Consider the following 26,736-nt stretch of genomic DNA (forward strand, 5'->3'; position numbering starts at 1 on the left):
ATTTATTGACCATTAGTATTCTTACTTTATTTATTTACGGTAAGATGGGGTAATATGGAGTCATGTCTGTTTTGAATTTTTTAGATTTTCTCACTGTTTCAGATAGTCAAAGAGAAAAAAAAACCACGAAGAAGTACAAGACTTGACATTCGAGAGAACTCCTTCGTTGTTTTTTCTTTTTGTTATCTAAAACTGTCCTAACAGTTCCAAATTAGACATGATTCCGAACTACCACATCTTACTAGGGGAAAGCACCCTACCTTCTAATGTTCATGCCTTCGAATAATGTGGATTTATTTTATTTTCTCTAAGAGATTCATACATAATTATCAATAATTATTGATAAGCTAACTAATCTTTAATAGAAATGTTTAAGTCTGTTAGGAATAATAAAAGAAAATTCACATAATTCGAAGGCATGAACGTTCGAAGGGAGAGTACTTTCCCCTACTGCCTAAAATGTTGATTACGAAATCAAATAGAAAATCTGCTTTACTTTTTATTCTATCCGCTACACATTTAAGAGTATTTTGACAGGTGACAAGGAGATTTTATCTCAGGAACAAACCATATTGGGTAAATTATCCAAGACTCACTTGGTGCGTCGCACAAAATACCCAAGTTTAAATGGGCCTTTACTTGAATTTTCAAATGAATCTTCGAATGAGAAACAATTTAATATTCTTCTTCCATTTTATTGCTACAAATATTGATTGGTATTATTAATTATAAATTAACCACAATCTCTGAATATTGTCTAAATGGGAAATTCTAAGAAAATCAGTCGATTTGCTCCTTCAAGAAGCCTCAAATATTGAGGATTAATTATACCTATTATACCTTTAAATTAAACCTATATCTTGAGAAATAAACTACTTTGTTTCCATAGAAGCTTATTTTACGCAGGTACTTGAATTAATCTTCTTTGTTGTGATTTTTTTTAATTTGAGATATTTGCAGTTTAATTGGTTGATTCTGTGTAGAACCCAATGATTTGGCAAATTATGTAATTTGTTCATGTTTCTACATCCTTTATTGACCAAATATTTGCACTGATTTGTTTTTATTGCCTTTTTTGCTCCAACGTACCTTTCTGACCTGGACCTACGCTCAGAATTCACACGTGGGAGTAATGAATCGAATGTTTTGGTGGAGATTGGAAGTCCTATAGTATTAAATTGCCCCTTTAGCAGCACTCCGAGGGCCAATGTGACGTGGTCCAAGGGAAAGACTACTCTACCAGTAACAAATGATAAGAGGCGAGTGAAGGTTTTATCCATTCAAATATGATATATAAATAATATTTCAATTGAATATGAATTTAATTGCCCCTGATGAGTGATAATGGAGTGAAATATTGCACTCTGATTCCCAACTATGTGTTTATTAACATTGGACTTATTATTATTATTTTTTTTTATTTTTCCTCTCTTCACAATCGACAGAATCTTTCAGCTGCAGAATGGCAGTTTACTCATAGTGAATGCTAAAAGCACAGATAGTGGCAAATACAAGTAAGTTCTTCATTTACATATTATGGGCTCTCCATTAGCAATTTTCTTATATATTTATCTAGAACAGAAAATTGATTAAAATTAATTCATTAGTTGCGGCTTCTATAATTCTCGTTTTATGTTTTAATTTCTTCTTTTTTTTCTTTTTCAAAACACCATTTTACACTCTTTAATTCGAATTCAATGTATAAGCTTTTCAATTTGTCTTGCAAAATTTATCTATTACCCTCTTTATTTATCCATTTTATAAATTAGAGCAAGAACAAAAAGGTAGAGGAAGAGATTGTCTTGATTTTTAGTAAAAAAAAAGAGCAAAAAAAAATAGAAAAATACGGCTTTGATGAAATGATCACTCATATAAGAATAATTTTGTGTATTTTATTTTAGCACCAGCTGTGGCTCTATGTAATGCTATAAAAAAATCTCTTGATAGTAAGCTACAATAGTGTGTAAATATTTCTTTTTTTCCTTTAAAAAAAATCCCACTCCAAAAGAACTCTAAAAAAAAACAATTGAAAAAAAAATAGCAAACAATGTCAAAAATCTTTGATTATTGCATTAATTCATTTGTCATCATTTTTTTTTCCTTGAAGTTCATGATCGTCTTTTTCTTGATTGCAAATATTTGCCCACAAAAATTCCATTGAAACTTTAATATTATTGATTTTCTTCTTTAAAACCAGAAAAAAAATTCTCCCCGTTCATTAATCCCGCAACAGACACATTGAATTAATAACTTTTTGCTTGTTTTATTTATTTTCTAATCTCGTTATTATTATTTTTTATGTATTATCTCTGCATTCTGCTTTTTAGATTTAATGTTGATGGTGGTTCTTGTTTGTTTTTTTTGTAATGTTTTGCAAATGGGTTATTTGTTGCATGTGGAGGAGAATGAATAATTTTCCTATAATGTGATATATTGAGGAATATATTTATGGTTTATTGTTGGTAAAATGAGAAATATATTAGAGTAATAACAATATTGTGACGAAATTATTATCAAGAAATATGCGAGAGCAGAGAGGGAGATGAAGACGGAATCACTCATAAAATTTCTTCATATTATCCTTATTCTGTGCCGTTCTTTTTATCTAAATTTTATACAGAAGATAACTTTTTCTTTAACAAAAAAAAAAAACAGAGCAAAAGTTTGGCAAAAGATAAGTTAGGAGAATTTGGGAATTTTGATTTAGAGGGAATTTAAATAAAAATTGACATTATATTCCAGTGATACAAATCATATAAAGAGTTTAACAAATTTCAGAATAATGGCACTGGCACACCTTCAATTGAGTGAATTTCAATCGAATGAAATTCTAACCTTTTATTCTTTCAAAGTGAAATCAGATGTAGCTGTCCCTTTCTGTCAAATGCAAATTGAAATTGAAAATGAAATTGAAATTCCAATTTTCATTTCACAGAAAGAGACAAATATACCTTATTTTAGTTTGGAAGAGTAAGAAGTAAAAGTTCAATCGATTGAATTTAACTCAATTGAAAAAGTGTGCCAGCGCCATAACGAAATAATTCGGTATTGAAACGGTTCACACAGAAAAAAATTCGTAAAATTTGTTTGTAAATATTTGTGAATTCCTACTTGGCGATTTACAAAATGCGTGTAAATGTTTGTACATTTTTCACATTGTTCACAATATGATCACTTAACAAGCATTTTTTTTATTATTTTAGAAACATTTGTTCGTAAATGTTTGTAAATACATAAAAATATTCGTAAAATTTTGTCATTTCCTCGTAAACTTTTGTTCAACAAATAAAATTGTACGAACAAAGGTTTGTAAAAGAACAAAAAATTGTTGTCAATTGATCATGTTACGAACAATGTTTGTGAGAAGTTACAAACTTATATGAATTTTTACTAGGTTATACAATTTACGAACACTTCACCACTCTCCGGTAGAATTTTATAAACATTTACAAACAATTTTATGAAATATTTTTATCTGTAGAGTTACTCCCTCAAATCGTCAAAACTTTAATTATTCAGAAATTTAAATGATTAAATATAATAATTTATTGCCATTCTTTATTTTACGTCTGCCGCCGACTTCATAACATAATCGACCTCGCCGGAGAAACGTCAGAAAATCCTGAATATAACTGCAGTCTAGCGTTTAATTGAATAAAAAATGAGTAGTTTTAAACATTGAAAATAAACATCATTAACACTTTATCCTGAAAAAAATATAAACTCATTTAAAAGCAATTGAGCTAATTCAAAAGTGGTAACTTACGATTGGGACGTTCTATGTTCGAATCGTAAAGCACCGAATCTTTGAAAAATAAATCTTTAAAAAAATATACAGAAATCTTTTTAACATGATAACGTAAACTTCAGTCGGAAAAAAACTTCACTGTCAATTGTTCCAAAATCGAACGAAGATACGAAATAAGCAGCAGTAAATAGCTTAGCTCCGACGTTCTTTGTATTTGTATTTTGTATTTTGTATTTGTATTTTTATTACCAACATGTGCCTTTACATTAGCCCCCCATACCAAGCGTCCGCCGCCGTCTTAGCGTTGACGACCAGCCTCCAAAGCCAAACGGCGGAAATGCTTTTTCTCAGGCTGTGTAGTCTTTTGTCGTGTTAAACGATCTTTTCTCTGCAGACTAACAAGCAGTACTCACCAGGATGTGTGGGAAGGGGGGAAACTGCCAGATATGACACATGGGAAATTCGACAACGTGGCTAGGGAGCTAGCACGTGATGTTGCCGTGTTGGTTCGAAGAACAATAATTTAAAAGTTGAGAGAAAAAAAAATTTTAAAAATAACAAAAGTTAGGTGGCAATAAGGAGATCAAGACACCAAAGCACATCGGACGATCCAAAGCTACGGTGGAGTCGGAGACCAATATCAATTTTTATAATCCAGATACACCGTTCAAGCCCGCTCTTTACAAGTTTGGGGAGAGAAAAGGCTGAAGGCCCAAAAGAGACCCCGGACAGAAGAGAGCCAGAAAGGCACTCTAGCAAGTAATTACTTTAGCAGATGTCTCCAAGAAAAACTCAAAAGAATGTGGTATACTACACCGCACTCAGGCACACTCGCAATAATACAAGGTGTCCCGAACCCCATCGACAAACAAATAAAAGCAATCAAAATTGGACATCAGTCGCGTCTTTCGGAGAAATAATTGCTCCAAAGATGAGCACATAATTCCTCCGAAAATCTACCCAACGACAGGTGTGGCAGTCTAAGGGAAATTGGAAGGGCGTTAAAGAGAGTGGGAGCCATGTAGGACAGACTTCTTCTAAAGAGTTCGCATCTAGGACGAGGCACAGATACCTGTAGGCCATTTCTATCACCATGACTTCTTTGCGAAGACAAATACCCACCCCTCATGAAAAAAGTCCGCAGTGTCTTATATTTATATAGATAGGCCAAAGGAAACATGCCAAGCAGATAAAAATCCCTCCAAAGGGAGTCATGCTTTTTCTTATGAAGGATCGCTCGCAGCATAAACCTCTGCGCCCTCACAGCAGGTGCCAGTGCAAGCCGACCGGAAGATCCCCAAGCAGATAGCCCATATCTCAGACGAGATTCAACACAAGCGAAATACATGCTGCGCATGACAATGAGTGGGCAAAGATGCCCAATTCTGTAGGCACAGCTCACCAGAGGCCTAAGAGTGTCTGACAGACACCGAACATGAGATTTCCAATCCAACCTATAATCAACAACAACCCCCAGATACTTATATTCATTAACATAGGGAATATTGACACAAGAAGCGCTACAGTTGACACCACCACACAGGGGCGAATGACTCATAATTCCAGGATTAGGATTGTCATCGTTACTTCCATGAAGAAAACGGATTGCCCGTGATTTGATACTCAATGTCATCGAATTCAGTATAAGGAACTGTCTCGTCAAATTCAGATCATGCATCAGATGAGCATCCACACTCTCCCAGTCATTCCCACTGCACACGATGGCCAGGTCATCCGCATAGGCTGTAACAACACCCTTAAAATGAAGTTGGAGCAAATCGTTTATATAGATTAGAAATAGCAGTGGACCCAGCACAGTCCCCTGAGGCACACCACACCGGATAGTTCTCGGAGAACTTAGAGTGCCCCCCACTTTGACCCTTTGGACTCTATTTCTCAAATAAGATTCGAAAAGCCGAAGCGGAACCCCCCTGATACCAGCCGTCTCAAGTTTTTGGATAAGAACCGCGTGGTTGACTGTGTCGAAGGCTTTCGTCAGATCGAGAAACACAGCCGCCACACGCAAGCCCTCGTTTATTCCCGCATGAATTACCCCCACAACCCTGTCAATAGCATCCTCAGTGCAGCATCCCTGCCGGAACCCAAACTGAGAGTCGCTAAAAAAACATTGACCAGTCAAGAAGCCGACTAAACGGTCCTGAATTAACTTCTCAAAAATCTTCGAGAAAATAGGAGGAAGTGATATTGGGCGGTAGTTTCCAGCTTCAGATTTAACGCCTTTCTTGAATATTGGCACAACAACGGCAATTTTAAGACAGTCGGGATAGACACCCTGCTCGAGGCAGTCATTAAAAAGCTTCTTTAGTATGTCTACAATATTCAGTGCGACTTGTTTAATGCAATATGTAGAGACAGAATCATATCCTCTTGAGCTCTTATTAGGAAGGGCATTTATAGCATTCAACACTTCCATACCAGAAATAGGTCTGAAGAATAGACTAGATTGGACGAAGGAGCGAGGTAGCTCAGCATTTGGCATCAGGACCCTATCGGCCTCAACCGCCTGAGCAAGGGTGAGAGGTGCCTCAATAAAATAGTCGTTCATATAATTAGCTATATCTCCCTTCTCCCGCAAAAACCCACCATCAGCCTCAATCCCATCAATTCGATTAACCCCACACCTAGACTTACCAAGAAGCTCATTTACCAGCACCCATTGTTGCCTGCCATTCTTGTCCGCACGACGGAACTGCTGAGAATAGTAAAAAGCCTTCTCAGATTTAATATCCCGATCGACAGCTTTAGAAGCAATCTTTGCGCGTTCCTGTAGGCGTGAATCATTGGGGTGTCTACGGGCGAGTCTCCTAAGCGCATTCTTCCGTCTTATTGATGCTACAAGAACACCAGATATCCAAGGCTTCAATCTTCTACGCGATGATGGAACCCGCTCTACAGAGCTACAAGAATCAATCAAATCCGTAAATCTATTTACAAACATTTCAAAACTCACTGATGCATCATCGCACGACACAACCCCCAGCCAGTTTTCAAGACGCAATTTCTCATTGAGGAGTGCAAAGTTGGTTTTCGTTAAAAAAAATAGGGTCTCTTGATATGCCCGAACTTGCAGATGAGAAAGATAAACTGCAACGCAATAAACAATGGTCACTAATACCGAGGTTAAGCACCCCGCAAGAGGTCTCCCATCCCCCTGAGCGACACCTTAAGAATACATTGTCTATACTTGACGGAGCCCCATGTCCAAAACGAGTTGGCTCATCTACAAGAGCCACAAAACCATAAGAGTTTAACAGAAAGAGAAAGTTATCCTTGTCAGTAGAATGAGACAATAAATTAATATTAAAATCACCCAGCACAAAGACGTCACCAAAATCACTCAGTGAGTCCAAACAATCTTCAAGCTCATCAAGAAAAAAAGAGATGGAGTGAGACTGCAAGCGGTAGAAGCACACGAAATGAACAGGTCTCCCAAAAACCATACATGAAAAGGAGAGACAATCCGCAGAGACAAGTGAATGCTCTCTCAACTGCGTAACATCAGTGGACTCATTTACATAAACACATACACCCCCAGCCCTATAATTCTCATTACACTTAGTGTAAAGGTTGTACCCACTGATTGTAAAAAATTGCCTCTCATTGTTATTAATCCAAGTTTCTGTGCAAAATATGGCAAAGGGATGGGAAGGGAAGGAGCTCAGGTGAGTTACAAGCTTATCAATATTGGCTCGTAAGCTGCGGACATTTTGAAGAATGAAAGTATTATCCATTATTGGAATCCGATCCTCTCCCGCAGCCTCTGTAGCGCTCTACGGTACATTGGACACTCCTTGCTCGTCACGAGATGGCTCGCAGAGATCCTTCGACCATCCTTTTCAGCAATTCTCGAACAATTCACACAGTTGATTCGATTACTTCTACAATTCCGCGCCTCATGCTTGCCACCACAGCGAAGGCAAAGACGCACGTTTTCCGGGCATCTTGAGGCGAGATGAGAATAAGAGTAACACAGGTGGCAACGCCTAACATCGACACCGTCAAAAACATGACAATTATCCCAGCTGATTTTGGCTTTTCCCCTCATCAGTAGGTCGTTGTAGGCTGGAGGGGGGAGTTCCACAAGAGCCTCAAAGCAATTTCTCCTCCTGGACTCTCTCATGGTCAATACTCTAACTTGATCAGCAGTCACACATAGATGATTCTGGGTGATGAGTAAATCGATGAGCTCTTTACTCTCACGCCTCTCAGATAAGCCGAACAGCCTCACTCTCGGTTGCATTGCTTTTGATATACAGACTTCATACTCTTCCCCCATTTGTCTCTTAACCAACTCACTCACACCACTGACCGCTGCCTCGCTATCACAAACCACCGCAACACCACCACCTCCAGCAGCACGTATGCCCGATACATCCACCTTTGTAGGATCAATCAACCTTTTAACATCATCTCGGGTTGCATCTTGAGTCTGTCCCTCCCTTTTAGGCTTTATCACACATAATTGCTTTGCCCTCTCAGATCGTACAACGGACGCATAAGAACTACCCATCCTTTCAGGGCGTCCCTCAGATTTGGCAGAGAGTTCCTCCATGGCTTTCTTAATGGAATCCATTCCCGCCATTATCTCTCTCATTGAAGACGTTCGTTGCTCACGTTCCAGGGATAGATCAGAAACTGCCTCCTGTATGGATTGCATTCCATCATTTACACTTTTTATGGCATCAGCGATACTATCATTGGACTCTCTGATTTTGCAGATTGCAGTTTTCACGTTATCACTGTATTGAGTCACTCCCTTGCCAATTTTCCCCATAACAAGACTCTGTGACTGAATCGTCTCATCAATTTTGTAAATGTATTGCTGTGTTACATCATTCTGCTTTTTTAGTTCTTTAAACTGCTTTAAGCTACCACTACTTCTACATTCATCACAGATGAAGCATATGGCATCCTTCGCGCACCAAACTTTGTACACGCTCTCCGTTAGATCAAGACACTTCAAGTGAAACTGTCCCTGGCAAAGTTCACATTCCATGTTTTGTCGCCCAGCAACATCTCCGTCACAGACTCCACACAATCGCTTCCGACCCTGGCCCTCAGCCATGGCGGAGGCTCCCCGAAACTACTCGGTATGATAGAGGTCAGGTAGAGTCACAATTCCGCAGCACTCAAAATCCTCATAAAAACTCTCCAACAAAGATTATAGCGTCTTATTTCTGCTTCAGGGTGTTCAGCGAGACACAAACTTACATATAAAACAGATTGAAAATTAAAATTCACGATATTTCCAAAGAAAAACACAATTTTCCGCGGAGCACATGCAAGTTACCAACTGCACTCTCACACACACAAACCGAACTTTATTTTTAATGGTTTTATCGGCTTTGAAGTAATTATCGCAATGTAAAGCAATTAGTATATTTAGCTCTTTTAAGAAAATAGAATAAGTGTTTCCAAGTTATAAAATAATAATCAGTAAACTCTAAAATATTTTTTATGTATTACTGGGTAATTTTGGCTATTTTCATAATTATTCAGTTTACAATGTATCGGCGAAAACGTCCCTTATGACATTCTAATCCTTTGCATCGTGCGGGACTCGACTCACAACTGGCACAGTTGAACAAGAGGTCTTATTGCCCAAGCCAAACGTTCTTCCTAATTACGCAAAAAAAAACACCCACAAATGATCTATCCGATTTTGAAAAATCCGTGCAATGCTTGTTGTTTAGAAACTCAAGATCTTCTAGAATTGAGCTAAGTTTTAATTTTAAAACTCATATTATGTGAGATTCTTAGTCTTATAGTCCGCTAATCTTATAAAATTTGAAATTTTCCATTCAGAATTTTAATACATATATATTTAATTGAATATTTAATTGAAAAAAAAAACATGCTCATAGTTTAGAACCCCCGACGAGAGATATAGAGTATAAAAAAATGTCTTAAAATGCTCATCTCATTTATTGCCATTACATTGCTGTCGTAATTTTATGTTCGATAAGATTTCGTGAAATGTCCAATCCTTTCGAAAACAAAAAGTGAACGATGAAACCATTGTTAGGGACGTTATTATCAAAACAAAATTTTTCAATTTTGAATGGTTAATGTCCCAGGCCCTGTTGCATGAATTGGGATGAAATTGTAGTATGTTATAGCTAGGCTTTACGTCTTTCAAACAAATAAAATCTTGGTCCCTCTGACTTGACAGGTCATTCAATAACTTCGAAAATAATACGAAAAAAATTCTTTATACACATTTGATTTTATTTATCAGGAAAACGTAGATAAAGTCAGTATAACCTTTTCAACAATTATCCATCTTTTTTATCACGTTAAAAAAGGAGTTTCTCAAAAACTTTCTAAAATTCGAGATAATTTTAGATAATATTTTATTTTATCATTTGGGCAAGAGGGCTAGTCGATTAGCCATTTGTTCGGGTAAAACTCTTTTGGGTCCTGATCTCCTGGTCTTGCCAATATGAGGGCTTAAAAACCAGTTCAAATCTAATTTCGTGAAGTTTTGCTTCGTTATTTGGTACATTTTGGTCCAGTTTTTCGATTTTGGTGGGTAAATGAGGTAGTCATCGCACGAAGACCTTTTCATACCCAATATATCTTGTAGAATGTTAAACATTCGGTCATATGACATCCTTGTGATCTAAGATAATTTTCTCAATTTCACTTTGAGGTCGTTCAGCAGAATAATCATTGATTTTTCGAAGTTTTCTGAAATATCGTCATCTTTAGGGAGTCGAGATCATTTAGCACAGCGCCATTTTTGCTTGGACTGTCACAATGAAAGCGCAAAAACCAAATCTGAATTATCTTAAATTAAAGGTGAAGAGTCCGGTTGATACTTATCTAGCTTGGATTCGGATGGAGTTATCGTTTTTTTTTTTTTTTGTGTAAACGCTAGTGTTTAATCAACACACGAAAACCAGAATTTTCCTTTAAAAAAAAAAACGGGTTCCGGTTATGATCCCAAAAGCCAAAATCCCGAAACACAAAATTCCGAAAACCAAAATCCCGAATTATTAAAAGTGTCATACCATACAATTTCATCCCATTCAGGAGTTTGAGTATTCGGGATTTTGGTTTTCGGAATTGTAGCAGCCTCCGTAAAAAACACTTAGGTTGGTTACTTCTGACTGCTGTGACTAGAAATCAATGATCTGATTTATATCAGATTTTGATCCATATCATTTGAAAGATGTGAAAAATGTGGTACCATTTATATGTTATTCTACGGACTTATTGAATTACTTGTCATCTTATTCGATATACAAGGTGTAAATTCGAAAAATAACCGGCCTGCATCTCACATTCTAAGACTTATCGTTACATCGATTCAGTGATTAAAGGATTTTTGACTTTTTTCGTTCATACCAATAAAATTTATTTTGAAATTAAAAAAATACAGCGTTTTGAAAAGTTGGACTTCTATTGACGCAGTCTGTATTTATTGTAAATATCTTGCTTGACCTTACACATTTTTTTCTATTTTATATTATTATGCAAAGAATTTGAGAAGACTATTAATAGAACAAAATTAAAAAAGCAATTTTAAATTTTTCAAAAATTTAGAACTGTTTAATTTTTTCTTTTACTTCGGCCTAAGAACGTTTTTCTTCGCTTAATTCTGAGGGTTGCTAAGAAGGTTAAGACGGAGATGGACACATTGGAATGGCAGATAATATTGTAAATACCGAATTGAAAGGGTTTGGGGATTTATTTCAGTCTTTTGAGGGGATTATGATGAGATTTTAATAAAATACTGAATATGTAGTGTCCCCCATTTAGTCCATAATACAAAGATTTCTCATCTACCAAAAATTTTGTTTCGTCTTCTCTCTCTTCACAATTCATGAATAGAAGCGACCTTTTACCATAATTTATTAAAATTCCGAGAAAATATCCTCCACTTGGACGGTTTTCTATCTTTTACTCTTTTTTTTCTGTTGTTGGCTATTTTGTGCACAACATTCGATGAGTGATTCCAGTCTTTGGGGAGAGCATTGAAAACAAAAAAAAAAAAGATAAATTAAATTAATCCGTGTTAGAATTTTCACGTGTGCGTGTGATGTAATAGAAATGGCATGAAATCGAATTTGCTCTCGTATATAATTTTTTTTATTTCTTTTTTTTTAATTTGTGTATTTTTGTTTCATTTTTATGGTGGTAACCATGAACGTTTTTTTTTAAAGATTTGTTTCTCTAATGTTGTACATAGGAAAAAAAATTAAAAATTTGGCAATCACTATTGGTTTCTCTGTCTTTTTTTTTCTCTTCCCCCCATTGCAAACGCTTTTTGCAGGTGTATCGCGAAAAATGATTATTCGCAGAAAACTGAAAGGATTTTCATGCCACAAGTCACGGTGATGGATTCAAGGACCAATCATCATGGATTGTTTCCGGCACTGCAACATGTGGACCAGAAAATTATGAATGGTGACACACTGCAGCTCTATTGTGTCTCATTTCATGATGAACCTGTTAGTATTTATTTTTGTCTTATAGATAAAATTCGATTTAGCTTTTATTTCTTGTTTCTTTTCTCACGAAAGAGAAAAGAACCTCTCTAAGAAAAATATTTATTTGTCCTCCTTGTTGTCCAAATTAATTTTCTGCCAGGTTGAATGGAGTTTTACGCCAAGAATATCATCAATACCGATAAAATTGAGTGGTGTGAAATACGAATTGAAGTACACAAATATTTCTCGTGAACGTCACGAAGGAGTTTACAATTGTTCCACCAAGACATCTTATCAGGTAAGCAAGAGAGAGAGAGAGCAAAGTATAAGAAAAATTAAGCAAAAAATAATTTAAAAAGAAAATAAATAAAAGAAAAATAGAATTTCTCTCACTCAAGCAAATTCAATTATCTCCAACAATTTATTTCTTGCTTAATTACATAAGAATTTGTATTTGATTTGCGCTATTTTGCCACTCAACTTCACCTTTTGCAACATTAATCAGTTTTTCACATTTACAATTTCATTTTTCTCCTTCCCATTTACCATCTCATTTTTCTTCACAATTCTCATTTTAATCTCTATGTAATTATTGTTTTGAAGAATTTATAGTATTGCAGAGGAAAATTTCTTCATTATCTTTCTCATTCTCCTTTGAAAATACTCCCGCGCATTAATCTCTGCGAAGAAGAGCAGCATCTAATTACTTGAACAACAACAGTTGGTTGTTACAAGAATATTTTTGGTATTTGCTGGCTTGAGATAGAGTTATGCAGGAAAATATAGAAATATTCAAAAGAAGAAAAAAAAGAATCCATATCGGAAGTGTATTCTTTCGATATCTGCGGTTATTCTGATAATGCGGTTAATGATACACAAACCACAGTGTGAGTGAGCTAGTAGATAAGCTTTGTTTAATTAATTCATAATACGAGGTAAATATTGAGTAGCAATCAAACTAATAAAATTATCAGAAAATTGGGGAGTTGTTGAGAAATGGGATTGAGGAATTATTTATCATGATTTTTTAGAATATGTTTCACTAATTTTTTTTACAAATTAATAATTTTTTTGGTGGATTATGCTATAAACCTTGTCCAAGAGATCACATTCCAGGAAGCAATATTCATGAAGAGAATCAGTGTCTCCTTAACATTGATTCTGTGGTAATGAATGTTTCCGTGATATCTAAGAACCATCATGCTTTTTTATTAAAATGAGACTAACGTATTAAACAAAAAATCACACAGAAATTACGATATTATATCGATTTTTAATAAAAATCTGCACAGAATACGAGTAAAAACTATCTAAATTGCTAAACGTTTCGTTCGGAAGCTGTGTGGATTTTATATTCAATCTTAACCGTTTTGTGTTGAAACTGTGTGCTCTTTATTTGCAATTTTAACCTTTCCGTGTTAAAGCTCTGAGTGTATTGCATACAAGTGAAATCATTTTATGCTTAAGTTGGGCAGGCTTTGAATAAAATATTAACCGTTTTATGCTTAAGCAGTGCCGATTCTAGGACTTTAACCATATTTAACTTAAGTAGTACGAGTTTTATGCACAATTAGGGGTAAGTGGGACTATATTGAGCTATGGGTTAAATTGATATACGATTGCTTCGCATATTTTTAAAGGCAGCTGATTTTTACAATTGTTTTATTTAGATTCACAATTTTTTGTCTATCTAAATTATATTACGTTAAGGCCCAGTTTCCTTTAGAAATATGAGAAAAAAATCGAATATCAATGTAACCCTACAGCTCAATAAGGTAAAGTACCCTTTATTCGACCGGTTCCTCTATTCGACCGGTAGATTTATTTATTCAATTTAATTATATTTGCTATAATATTTTGTGTATGATCTAACATTAATAGGTCAATTATTCTTTAAATAATACGAATCAGTGACAAATTCATAGAAATTGATGAAATTCACCATCAAATATTCAAAAATTGACCCACCGGTCGAATAGAGGAACCCGGTCGAGTAAGGGTACTTTACCTTATAGCCCCAGTTCCCCCTGATTGTTTTTAATGAAGACTAATTTAAAAATATATATTGCGGCTTTATTTTCTGCGTTGTGTGTTTCAACCCCCTGTGATAAGAACAAAAAGTCCTTAATTTTTCCTGCCCTCCTGAAGTTTTGCTTGGCTTTTTCAATACACAAAAACAGCTAAATAATTCTTGATCAACTCTTCTATTTGAAGAACTTTCTTTTAGATTGAATTTCTGGATAAATGATACTCAATAATGTAGACAATATATCACTGTATTATATTTACATTGCAATTATTGCAAATGTTGTAAATAATTACACTAAATCGCAAATTATTTTACGTATCATTATATCAAAGTCTGTTAAAAATAATCTAAGTATATTACTATAAGAAATTATTAAAAAGTATTTTTTAGATTTTAAAAATTGATTGATCAAGTCATACTATTTCCCTATTTGCGAATATTTAGTGGAAAAAATTGTATTTTTTATGTCTCATTGTTTTACATGTTTAATAACAATATTAATTTTTGTTCTATTATACGTTAAAGGTAAAAAAAATCGAAATGTTGAGGATTTAATACAGACAACATACTGAAATACCTATCTATGGAAGAAGAACGATTAATTAGAAAATAGTAACATTATTTTACAACAGAGAGTATGTTTTATGTATACAAAATCGTTGATATACTTCACATCAGTAGCTTTTCATAACAAAAAGGACAGATAATCCTAACCGGCTTATGTAGGTGAGATTCTTAACGTGAGCTAACTCGGAGTGCATGCAAATTCGATTTAGAACTGAAATTGTGTGTCGCCATTCAGTTATCTTGAATCAAATTCGTGAAATTATACAAATTTTGTATTTAAACCAAAATATCAAGGATTGGGATGAACTGGCACAAAAGTGATATATGGGTGAAATGTAGACCAGAATGTACTCTATAATTTTCCTATAGAACATGATCTCATCGATTACTCAGAAGCCAAGATAATCGAGGTTTTTTGTTTCTTAACTTCTTTTTTCATCCAGAGTGCCCCAAGTAGTCATTTGTTGAACTTCAACTATATCAAAGAATTGTTGTATTTTGTGAGACTCTTCATTTAAAACCCTATTTTAAGTGTCTTGGTGGAGTAGAGGCAGTCAAATTGGCATCTGAGTGATTTCAAAGCGTTATTATGGAAAAAATCAATTTTTTCATACTTAAACGGCAAAATCGGAGTGATAGCGTAGTCTGAGCGGAAAATGATGTATGGACGAAATGTAGAGACAAATGTCCTCTACAATTATGTCGAAGTAGTCATCAAAATCGGTTCAGCGACAGTCGAGATAATTGAGGTTATGTGATATTGAAATTGGTTTTTCGACTGTGGCGCCCCTGGTGTTGGTCCCACGAAGTTCAAATGTTCTAGAAAGTTGTAGTATTTGGTGAGATCTTTCGTTTAAGCCCTCATTCATCAAAATCGGTCACATAGAACCGGAGATATGATTTTTTGAATTTCGTGAACTTTGACCCCTCATATCTCCGGTTCTGTTTTAACCACAGCGCGCATACGCACCATTTTGGAAACGTCCTAGACTGGACTACAACATACTAAAATTTCATTAACTTGCACAATGCCGTTTTTGAGAAAAGTGACTTTGAATTTCGATGAATTTTGACGCTATCACAGCGCCACCTGTGGTGACTTTTTGAACTTCCATCTGAAAGTGCTCATCGAGACGAAACCAAAAAGGTAAAATTTAGGTCGCTATGTTAGTTAGAACCGGAGATAGAGGCCGGTCAATGTTCGAACTTTGACCCCTTATAGCTCGGGTCAGGGGTTATGGATCGACTTAAGGTTTTTTTTGTTTGATAGGTATAATCAACGGCTACAACATACTAAAATTTCAGCCCGATGCACAATGGAATTTTTGAGTTATTTAACTTATAAGATTTAAAAATTTTCTTTTTAATAATAGCGCCCCTAGCGGTGGTTTTATGAACTTGCGATGTTAGAAGGAGAAGTGGAATTTCACGAGAGCTTTCCAAAAAGCCCTCACTTTTTAAATTCTGACAATTAGAACAGGAGTTATGGCCATTTTAAGAAATTTTTTTTGAACCCTTATAGCTCGGGTCAGGGAGGTCGGGGGACCTTAAGTTTGGTATTGATGGAAAGCCCTAAGGCTCAGCTATAACATACTAAAATTTGAGCCCGCTCGATGCCATAGGGGCTGAGCTATTGAGAAAACAAAAAAAGGGGGGTCTTCAAAATGGCGGAAGGAGGGGTGGGGGGTGGGGGGTCAATGCACCAAGTTGCAATTTTCACCCGATATATAACCTTTGCCGAAAACCGCAAGTCGATATCTTTTTTAGTTTAGGAGCTATTAAGCTCCAAAGAGCGGCCGGCCGGCCGGCCGGGAACGTAAAATAGCCACATATATATTCGTGATCAGGAAGTGCTGAAACACATTTTGGCCAAGTTTGAGGTCGATCGGACGACATGAAATTTTGTTAGGATTATAGTAGGTGAGATTGTTAAGAATCTCACCTAATTTTGTTTATAGCTGTCCCAAGAATATTTTCTTAATATTCCTCGTAAGCAATATCAATATTGATATTACTTACAGGTAATGTTTAAAATATTCAAAAATGCTTAATTTTCCTTTTTTTTACATTTTACTTTTTTTACATTTTTACATATTTTTTACATGTAAAATGTAAAAAATATTTTTTACTATGTAAAGGCACAACCCTGACCCTAAAAAAGTTTTGTCAAATGAACAAAAAAAAATTGTCAAAAGGATGTTTTTCTTTTCAACATCTTTTTGATAACATCTTAACAATATCCATTTGTACGCATAACAAAACATTTATTCAGAGTAGAAAAAATTGTTCATAAATGTTTGTGAATTCCGTATGGGGACTAAAAGGTTTGTAAAAGTTTGTACTTTTTTGACAAATATTGTTCGTAAAGCATTTTATGTACTTTTACAAACATTTGTTCGTACATTTTTGTTTGTTTTGTAAAATTTTTCAAACAAAGTTTACGAATATTTACGAACAAACGTTTGTAAAAGAACAAAAACATTTGTCAAATGATCATGTTGCGAACAACGTTTGTGCAAAAAATACAATTTTTTACGAACTTTGAAGTGTGTTATACGAGATTTATGAGCATTTCGTAAGGCCCCAGTAGGAATTCACAAACATTTATCATCAATTTGCACTATAAAGTTTGTAAAAGTTTGGAAGTTTCTCACAAACATTGTTCGTAACATGATCTCTTGACCAACATTTTTTGTTCGCAAACGTTCGTGAACAGATAGAAAAAAGTTTGTAAAATTCTGTCATTTGTTCGTGAAGTTTTGTCAGACACAAGAATGTCTGAATAAATGTTTGTAAAAGAATAAAAATGCTCGTCAATTGATCATGTTACGGACAATGTTTGTGAAGAAAGTGCAAACTTTAACGAACTTTTAAGTGGATATTACGATTAACTAGTACTCCCTCCGTTCCGAAATAAATCGTAATTTTCAGAAGGTTTTTAGGGTTTGGCGAAACCTGAGGACTTTTTGAGCCTCAAGGAGCCTTCATAAAAAACTCATTTGGGAAATTTTTAGAAGGTTTACTGTATTTTATAAAACTTGAATGTTTCTGAAATTTCCTGAAACCTCCGAAAAAAATTTACGAAATCATCAAAAGAATGCGAAACCAGAAGATGTTTTGGGTTTCGTGAAGTTTTTAGAATGATTCTTGGCCTTCACGAAACTTTTAGAAGGTTTTTAGAGTTTTGCGAAACTTTCAGATGGTTATAATACCCGAAGGCTTCTTGGGTTTCGGAAAGCCTTTAGAAAGAATTCAAGAATTTCATGAAAATTTTAATAGGTTGCTTATATTTTGTGAAACTTGAATGTTTCTCAAACTTCCTAAACCTTCGAAAGGTTTCTTTCTTGAATTTAACAAGTGTTTCAAAAAGTTTTTAAAGTTTTCTGAGACATTCAAAAAGTTTCAGAAGTATCACATTTTCGCGAAATTTATAAAAGATTTTTTTAGGTTACACGAAATTTTCTCAATGTTTATTGTTTTTCGTAAAATCTTTAAAGCATTATTTTGTCAAGGTAGCGAAACATGAAGGTTTATTCAAGCTTCCCGAAACATTTCTCAGGATGTGCATAATTTTCTACATATGATTCACCCCTTGGTTATACGATATCATCCAAATTAATTAATTCTATTCACTAAAAGATTTCTAATAAAACCTCTTCTATGAAATTTTATATGGATGGTAAAGACTTGCGACATTGATTAACAACAATCGTAAGGTAAAATTGCAAATTTAGATCACTAAAATAGGCTCGGTTAATTAATTTTGTATTTTTGCTGCATAATTCGTCTTAGAACTTTTATTGCTGAAAAGTCTATAAAAGAGCCATTGAATAATTTTAGTTGATTTTTTGTTTGTTTGATGAAATCTTGAAAGTTGCTCTTAATAAGAAGTTCATTGAACAGAAAATGATTTCTATTCGGAGAGATAAACTTCTTAGGCCTAAAAATATTGCTCTGAATCATTATTTTTTTTCGTGTCTATTTACCGGTTCTCGACACCTTCTTCTTGGCCGGAAAGAAATACCGTAAATATATGTTTCTCAATAGATTTTCAGATCATTGTCCCCTTGTGAGATTTTTTCAGCTTATTAGCACATTGTCATTCTTGGTTCATTCTCAGTGGTTGAAATATTTTGTCACATTATTGCTATCACTCTCTTTGATAATATATGTCTTATTATTGATTTTTCTATTGAGAAGATTAATATTGCAGAAGAGAGAAGTTGGAGATGATACCGAATGCGCAAATCTTTTGCTAAACTTAATGCTTATTGATTTAATTAATGTATAATAAATCACAAGTCATGTCCTTCTTGTTGAACTTTTGTATCGAGATGTTGGAAGGAGAATTTGATCTTAAAGGGGTTATTTTGCTTGTTTCTTCTGGGTGGGATTTTCTTTAGATCTTCAATGTGACAGTGTTGATTGAGCCGACTTTTCAGCAAAATCTATCGTCAGTAGCCTCGACAATGGGGGCTTCAGTGAGCCTTCCGTGTTTGTCCGGGGGTAATCCTCCGGCAAATATAACATGGTATCACAATGGAAGGCTCCTGAAGAATACTCATGCCATTCACTATGATGACCAACAGTTGAGATTGCATTCGATTGAGCCGGAAGATGAGGGTATATATCAGTGTTTTGCGAAAAATGAAGCCGGTGAGATCCAAATGTCTGTTTGTTTGTCACTGAGGAAGAGGAAGAAATTGTCGAGGTTGTACAATGTGAAATGCTATCCAGTCAATTATACCACGGTTCGCGTGCAATTTGATTCACTTGAACCCATTCATATGGTGAATTACTATCTTGCCACGGAGAATCCCTACACGTGGCGAGCTCCGCGTCCATTGGAAATTCAGCGTAATAATACAGTGATCATTGGGGGCGAAATGGAGCCCCTGAAGGTCTATACACTGTACATGAGGGGCCTCAAGAAGGATCGCACGGAGATGATTGGGAAGCACGTGAAGACTCACATGCTGATGGGAAGGCTGACAAAAGGCATCAAATGTGCTACTCAAGGATGTAAGTACAATCTTATCTATCATTTATTTCCATTTCGATTTTATAAAAGGATTAAAAACATACCAGAAAAATTTAACAGTGAAATTTTCCATGAAAAATTATATTTTCAGTACTTTACCGATATATTCCCGATTCGAACCGGTTTATAAATTTATCAAAAATTTTCTTCAAGTTACTTGGAATATAAAATGATAAATTAAAACAAGAACTAAGTTACCGGTTTTTTACTGATTATAACCGATTCGTAAACTTTAAATGAAAATATTTGAAATTACCCATTTTTATTTTCAGTTAAAAAGACAGACTTTGTTTTTTTCACAGGTTTATTATTGTAATTTCCAAAAAGATTCTGTAAAAAATCACTACTGATTCATACAGATTAAAAAAATAGTTGAAACTTATGTAATACGGATTTCAGACCTAAGTCTTAGGCATATAGGGCTCAACTTTTCTAATTTGTGTTTTTTGAATATTTTGTATATTTAGAATATTTATTTACAATCACAAAATAGGGTTCATCCCTCTTACAATTGTGATAAAGAGAAAAAAAAGTCAAAAGAAAAATAACAATAGAAGATAAAGAGTTAAAAAGAAAAATACAAGAGACAGAAGAAAAGAGAAATAATAATAAATAATAATTGTTATAAGTAATTTTTTTTAGAAAATGTTAACTTACAAATTTGAATACTAAAGGTGAATGATCCAATGAGCCCAAACAGAAGTAGATTTTGATTCTCCAATAGTGTCTTGGATAAAATGTAAATGGAACTCTATTTGCACAAAAGGTATTTGAAGTTCGAATACTTATACTATGGGTACTATATCAACTTATGCCCGATTAAATCCGATGCATTCGGGTTGGAAATTTCAAGATCTTTCAAAAAAATTCCAAATTTAAGCAAATCGGTTGAAAAATGGGCCCTCCTAAGTTGTTAAACTTTGATCTTCGAAAATTCGATATCGAAATTGTTTTCGAACATAGGTCTAACACATAGTCGAAAATCAAAGAAATCGTAAGAGTTGTTTTCGAAATAAACTAAAAAAAAATGGTTTTGTGGAGTATGAAGGGCGATGAGATAAAAAGGGGAAAAACGTCGCGGGGGGATCATCGCGGAACGGAAGTCGATATCTCTTATCGTTTGATCTCTAGCCCAGTAACAAACTTTAAGAAAGTAAAAATAAAATATTAAAGAAAAATAATCCAATTACCGATTGGACCCAAAGCACCTGGATTGTAAAGGCAAGACCTTTATAAAAAATCCAAATTTAAGAAAATCGGTTGAGAAATAAACCCATCAGAGAGTAGTTAAACTTTGACCTTCGAAAATTCGATATTGAAATTTTTCCTCTACACAGAAAAAATCGTCAAATTGTTTATATCTTACACTAAGAAAAAACCTAAAAAGTTAAAAGAATTCTATGCCAGAGTTGAATTAACTCTACGAATATCAATGTAATTGTTACTCTTTTTGTTGTAAAATTTAGTAAATATAGTTGAAACAACTCTTCGTGCGAGTTGATTTATTTCGTCGGATATCGAATCGATGTAATTTTTACTCTTTTTCGATGTAAAATTTCATCTCGACTGAAGTATATGTTTAAGTGTTTTCGTTTTAAGAATATACTTCAGTCAAAAAGATTTTCGTGTGACAAAGTTCATATGGATCATCAACTAGAAATGCCTAACAGTGTTTCATAAAGACATGTGCATCATACGTGATATTTCGCTCGGAATATAGGGAACTTGAGATTAAGAAAATATTAATGAAGAAAATGATAAAATGAAAAACAAAACAAACATAAAATTGCAAAATCTATCCATTTTGGGATTTGAAAGAGTTATTTTAACTCCAAAAAAGATTTTTTTAACTCTTGGAACGTGTTATTTTAACTCTTAAAACGAGTTATTTTCAGTCTTAAAAAGAGTTATTTACACTCTTTTGTCATGTAAATTTTAGGACAAAAAAGTTAAAACAACTCTTCCGAATATTACACCTAAATAGAAGTAAAATCAACTCTAAAATATAGTTAATCGAAAATCACAACGAAAAATAGCCAATTTAACATCGATTCAAGTGAATTTTACTCGATTATTTTTCTGAGTGTACTGAAGATTCAGAAAATGCTCATAAATCGTATAACCCATCCCATGATGTCGTAAAAGTTCGTACTTTTACATTTTTTATTCTTTAATAAACGTTTACTTGCACATTATTTTTGTATGGCAAAACTTTACGAACAAATGGCAAAATTTTACAAACATTTTTCTATCTGTTTACGATTTTTTGCGACCAAATGTTTGTAAAAGAAGAAAATTTGTTCGCAGTAGGATTTCATAAACGTTTACATACAATGTGAAGTATTTTTTCTGTGTAGATAGTGGTTTAAGTGGGAGGGGGGGTCACAGAAGACCGGGAGTTGATATCTTTTACCGTTTAAGCTACGAATCGGTGTTAAAATTGAAAAACAGTGGATTGTGTAATGCACTCTCTTTGCGTTCGAGCAATTGTGAATGCAAAAGAAAAATAATTAATAATAATAAAAAATAATGATGAAAACTTAAAATATCTTTTTATTACTGAAGATAAACAATTAACAAATAATAGGCTGTAGTGGAATTTATTTTTAAAGCAAGTAAATTGATTGTTAAGTCCGTCAAAAAAATCTACCTCGTTGCCTGATTGGTTAGAATGTGAAAGCATTTAAGATTTTAGCCAATCAGAAAACAGCATGAAACTAAAAACTTATGAGATAAAATATTTAATTACATTTAAATAATGTTCAAGTGTAAAACAACTTTTATCAATGCAAATTTTACTCCATAATCCGTGAGAATCTCCTCTCTATACTTTCCATTCGAACACAATAAATCTCTCATTATACATTACTCTAGAAAATAATGCAATTATAAGAAACTATCACATTAAATCTACAATTTAAAGGTATTTCCCATTCAATGTAATCATCACTTTTACATTGTTGCAGTTTCAGTTTTTTCTCACGAATCATTTAAAAAAAAACGAATTAAAAGCCAATGAAAAGGCATTAAACAACCATAGGAAACAATTAAATATTTCCACGTGTTTGTTAGCGTGTTTAAAAATTTTGCTATTTAATAGTTCCCTTTACTATCTGTTTTCTCTGTGGACGTTTAATATTTTATGTTGAATGTGTAATTTTGAGAAGAATTAACTAAAGACGTTTCCGTCCCAATCATTAACTTCTTTTTTTATCTCTTTTTATCTATACTAATCACACGTTTTCTCTATTGCGTTTCAATTCTTTCGACTTTTGAGACTTTTCCCATAGAGTATCAACTTTTCTGACTAAACATGATCTGCAGTTATCGTGTAACTCAGACATTTAGACGACACAAAAAAAAACACTCTGTGTTTTTTGTGTGTTTATCAAACTATTCTGACTATTATTCTTATAATTTTTTAATAAATATTGCAGGTAAAACCAATATCCGGCATTCATTACTTTTTTAGTTAATTCAAAAGGACAAAGGTTAAAAAATTAATCTAAATTATGAAATGTTTAAGAGTTTTAATTACCTGCAAATTAAAACCAATTTGAATCGATAAAAGCAGTATATGGGTATTTCTTTTAAAATCCGAAATAGGGGAAGTGCTCATAATTTTGGGCAGCTTCTAATTTTGGACACTTTGAGGATAAAATTGGACACTAAAAATAAATTGATTAAAATGATGGATTTTTATTCCAATATTTGATGAATAATAAATTCTATCTAAATATTTGTTCTTTTTGGAAGATTTTAACACTAAATTCGTTAAATTTTGATTAAGATTTGAGTTAATATTGCTTTATTAAAACTTCAGTGTGAGCAGTTGCTTATGAGAAATAAGCGGAGGCAGCCAAAATCTCGAAAGCAAAAATCCCGAATGCTTAAAAACCTGAAAGGGATGAAATTATATAGAGGATAATTGTGTAGAATAATTTCCCAAGACACAGCTGATTTCCATCTGTCTCCAGTAAGCGCGGGTGCAATCGTGGGAGTAGCTATGGCAATTTTAAAAAGTCGGGATTTTGGCTTTCGGGATTTTGACCGGAACCCGAGATATGTTAGAACTTCGTGTTTACTTCAATATTATTTAGCTGTGGTGAAATACTAATAATCTTTTCTCAATATTTTTAAGTGATATTATGAAATATTCATTGAATATTGTGTTAATTCACGTTAACAGTGATTTGTTCATTTGACCTAAAGTGAGATTTGCTTTGTGAATGACCCTTTTCGTGTGAAAAATCCGCGATTTAGTGCGGTGATTTAGTGCGGTGTCTTCTCTCAAAATTTCGTAAAATTTTAGCTTTTGTAATAACTAGGTTGTAGAAATGCCTGGAAAAAACAAAAGATCGTCATCTTTACAAACGAGATGTAGTGAAAGAAGCCTTAAAAGGCTCCCGGAAATGCCAGGGAATGCGCGAATCCGCGCGTACTTGGATTACCGAAGTCAATTGACTTTAATGAATAATATAGAGAGTTTTCGGGCTTTTTGTTGCATTCTACGGTTCCCTTTTTACATACACAGTGCTCTCCTATATCCGGCTGATAGGGAGACAAAATGACATTTGATTTTTTTTTTAATCTGGTCAACGGTTTTCCTATTTGTGCTGTGTGAATTTATTTTCTGTCGAAAAACTACAGAATTTTCTTTGTGGTGCGCTTATTTTTCATTTTGTACCACAATTATATATCAAAGGCTTTGATAAAGTGAAAATGACATTTTAATTCATGCTAAACAAGCTGCATAACTTAGTAAAAATAAGTCAGAATTCATCAACCGTCAGCGTTTGGTAGCTGTCATACGGATATCGAAGTGCAGAATATCAAGAAGAAGACTTGGTAAGATAGGTTCTTGAAATGGAGAACAATGGGCATCCTGTTGAGGCGGATTAACTGTTCAAATATACAGCCAAGGTGTCCGAATTTACAACCAAGGTGTCCTAAATTAGAGTCAAATTCACCTCTACATATCGATTATTAAATTTTATCAAAAAAAAAAAAAGACGATAAAGAGCTTGCCAAGTTTCTAAACAACCCTTATGAAAAGAGAGTAACAATAAAAAATTAGTATTGAAAATATTGCAGTTCAAACTTAGAATATTGAAGCTTAAAGCTCCCTGTTCAAAATTATGAGCACTTCCCCTATATAAAATAATTGATTTCAATCGATAAAGAATAAGTTACTAAGTTTTTTTTATCCATTTGAATTACCTATATCCTACTTTTTATTTCTTGTAAAAGTTTCAAGATCATTCATGAATGAATTAGCATTGAAGAGGAATTATCAACAAATCGGGAAATAATCGATAATTATTTTTAGTGAAACTCGTTTTAGGTGGTTTTCTGGACATTTTCTACAGATTTTTTACCTTAATTGAACTGGTAAAAGCATTCTTAATTTTACATCAATTTTATTTTAGGATCTTGTGAATATTTTGAGAGTACTTTTTAACCGATTAACATTGTCAAACAATCAGCAGCAAATCGGTAAATAACTGGAACTTTTTTTGTAAAATTCATTTTAAACGGATTCCAGAATATTTTGTACTAGTCTGTAACCGATTTACACCTCGCCAGGTTGAAATTAGTCAAAAGTTATCAATTATTTTTTAAGGATTTGGGAACGTTTTGAAATGATCTTTATACCAATTCGAATTAGTAACAAATTAGTACATAATAAATCACGAATTTTAATTGCAACTTCAATTACGAGACTTCAAGTCTGAAGTGGTAATGAAGAATTAATAAGTCGATAAATCAATCAAAAATTATTTAATTTACAAACCGATTAGACCGATTTTTATTAAAGGAAAAAAATTGCTTTGCTTGCAGAAAATCCATTCTGAAATTGTTTCAAAATTACTTATGCCTGCGGCACACTTTTAGACCAATAAAATTTCGCGAAATTGAAATTCGCATCCCTTTCTTTCTCAAAAGATTTGCATAAGTCTATCCCTTAATTTAATTTAGTGTGATGTTCAAAAGAAGAAGAAGCGTACAAAAGAGTAAGATAGACATATGCTAAACTTTTATGAAAGAAAGGGATATGAATTTGGATCTTATGAAATTTTCCCGATTTAAAAGGTGTACCGGAGCCATTACGAGCTAATTTGAATCGGTAATCGGTTTAGATTGTGTTGAGTATCAACAACTATTTTATTTTATGGTTCGAACTCAAAGAGATATCAACTTTCGGTGTTCGGCGACCCCTTCTAATAAAGCATTATACTTAAATTTTAAAGATCAATTACTTAAAAATTTGCAAATTATTAATAATTGTCTACATTGTTTATTTTGAGACGATTTTCCGGTAATTTATGAACCAGTTTAACTCGATATTGTAAATTATACGAAATCAGCGCCTCTATTGGAAATCGAGAGAAATTAAAGACGATCTGAAAAGTTTTACAGCATTCCAGAGTGTCGCAAAAAAACTTAATTCTGCACCAAGAGCAAATCATTTAAATTAAATCTACCATAAAATCTCTTTCGGTCAATAATGACTTTAAAAAAAAACATAAATTGTTAAATTGTTTATAAACATTTGCGAAAAAGAGTACTTTTAAGAATTTATTTATTTATTTTTTAATATATCACTGCAGCAAATACCTGGCTGGGAATTTTAATTAATTGAACATCGATTAAAAAACATTTATTACTTTTTGATTATACCTCTTGGCGCATTTTTTTTCTTGTTTGGTTGTATGCAGAAAAAACAGTAATCTCAGTCAATCAAGAGGCAAAAGAACCAAATCAAAAATAGCAAAATGAGGGAGTGCGAGTGACATGAGAAAATTTCAATTGGAAAAGATAAAAAGAAAAAAATTCTGAAGAAAAATTTTCTTGTGTATACCGGAAAATCTCTAGAGATTGGATTTTTTTCTCT

The 26,736-nt window shown here is 33.7% G+C and overlaps 1 protein-coding gene across 2 annotated transcripts in view; it reads left to right on the forward strand.

Annotated features, from left to right (window-relative positions):
* Window positions 1–26,736, forward strand: part of LOC129800048 (cell adhesion molecule DSCAM) — a 113,327-nt gene that overhangs the window by 53,495 nt on the left and 33,096 nt on the right. For both annotated transcript variants that reach the window (XR_008751578.1, XM_055844407.1), the window contains exons 5-9: window positions 1,115–1,259; window positions 1,446–1,514; window positions 12,048–12,225; window positions 12,365–12,502; window positions 19,204–19,822. Coding sequence is in view for 1 of the 2 variants with exons in the window: in XM_055844407.1 (XP_055700382.1) it covers window positions 1,115–1,259; window positions 1,446–1,514; window positions 12,048–12,225; window positions 12,365–12,502; window positions 19,204–19,822 (1,149 nt within the window). In the remaining variant the exon portion in view is untranslated. The remainder of the gene's footprint in view (window positions 1–1,114; window positions 1,260–1,445; window positions 1,515–12,047; window positions 12,226–12,364; window positions 12,503–19,203; window positions 19,823–26,736) is intronic.

The sequence above is a fragment of the Phlebotomus papatasi genome, chromosome 1 (genome assembly GCF_024763615.1).
Source record: "Phlebotomus papatasi isolate M1 chromosome 1, Ppap_2.1, whole genome shotgun sequence".
NCBI classification, from domain to species: Eukaryota; Metazoa; Arthropoda; class Insecta; order Diptera; family Psychodidae; genus Phlebotomus; species Phlebotomus papatasi.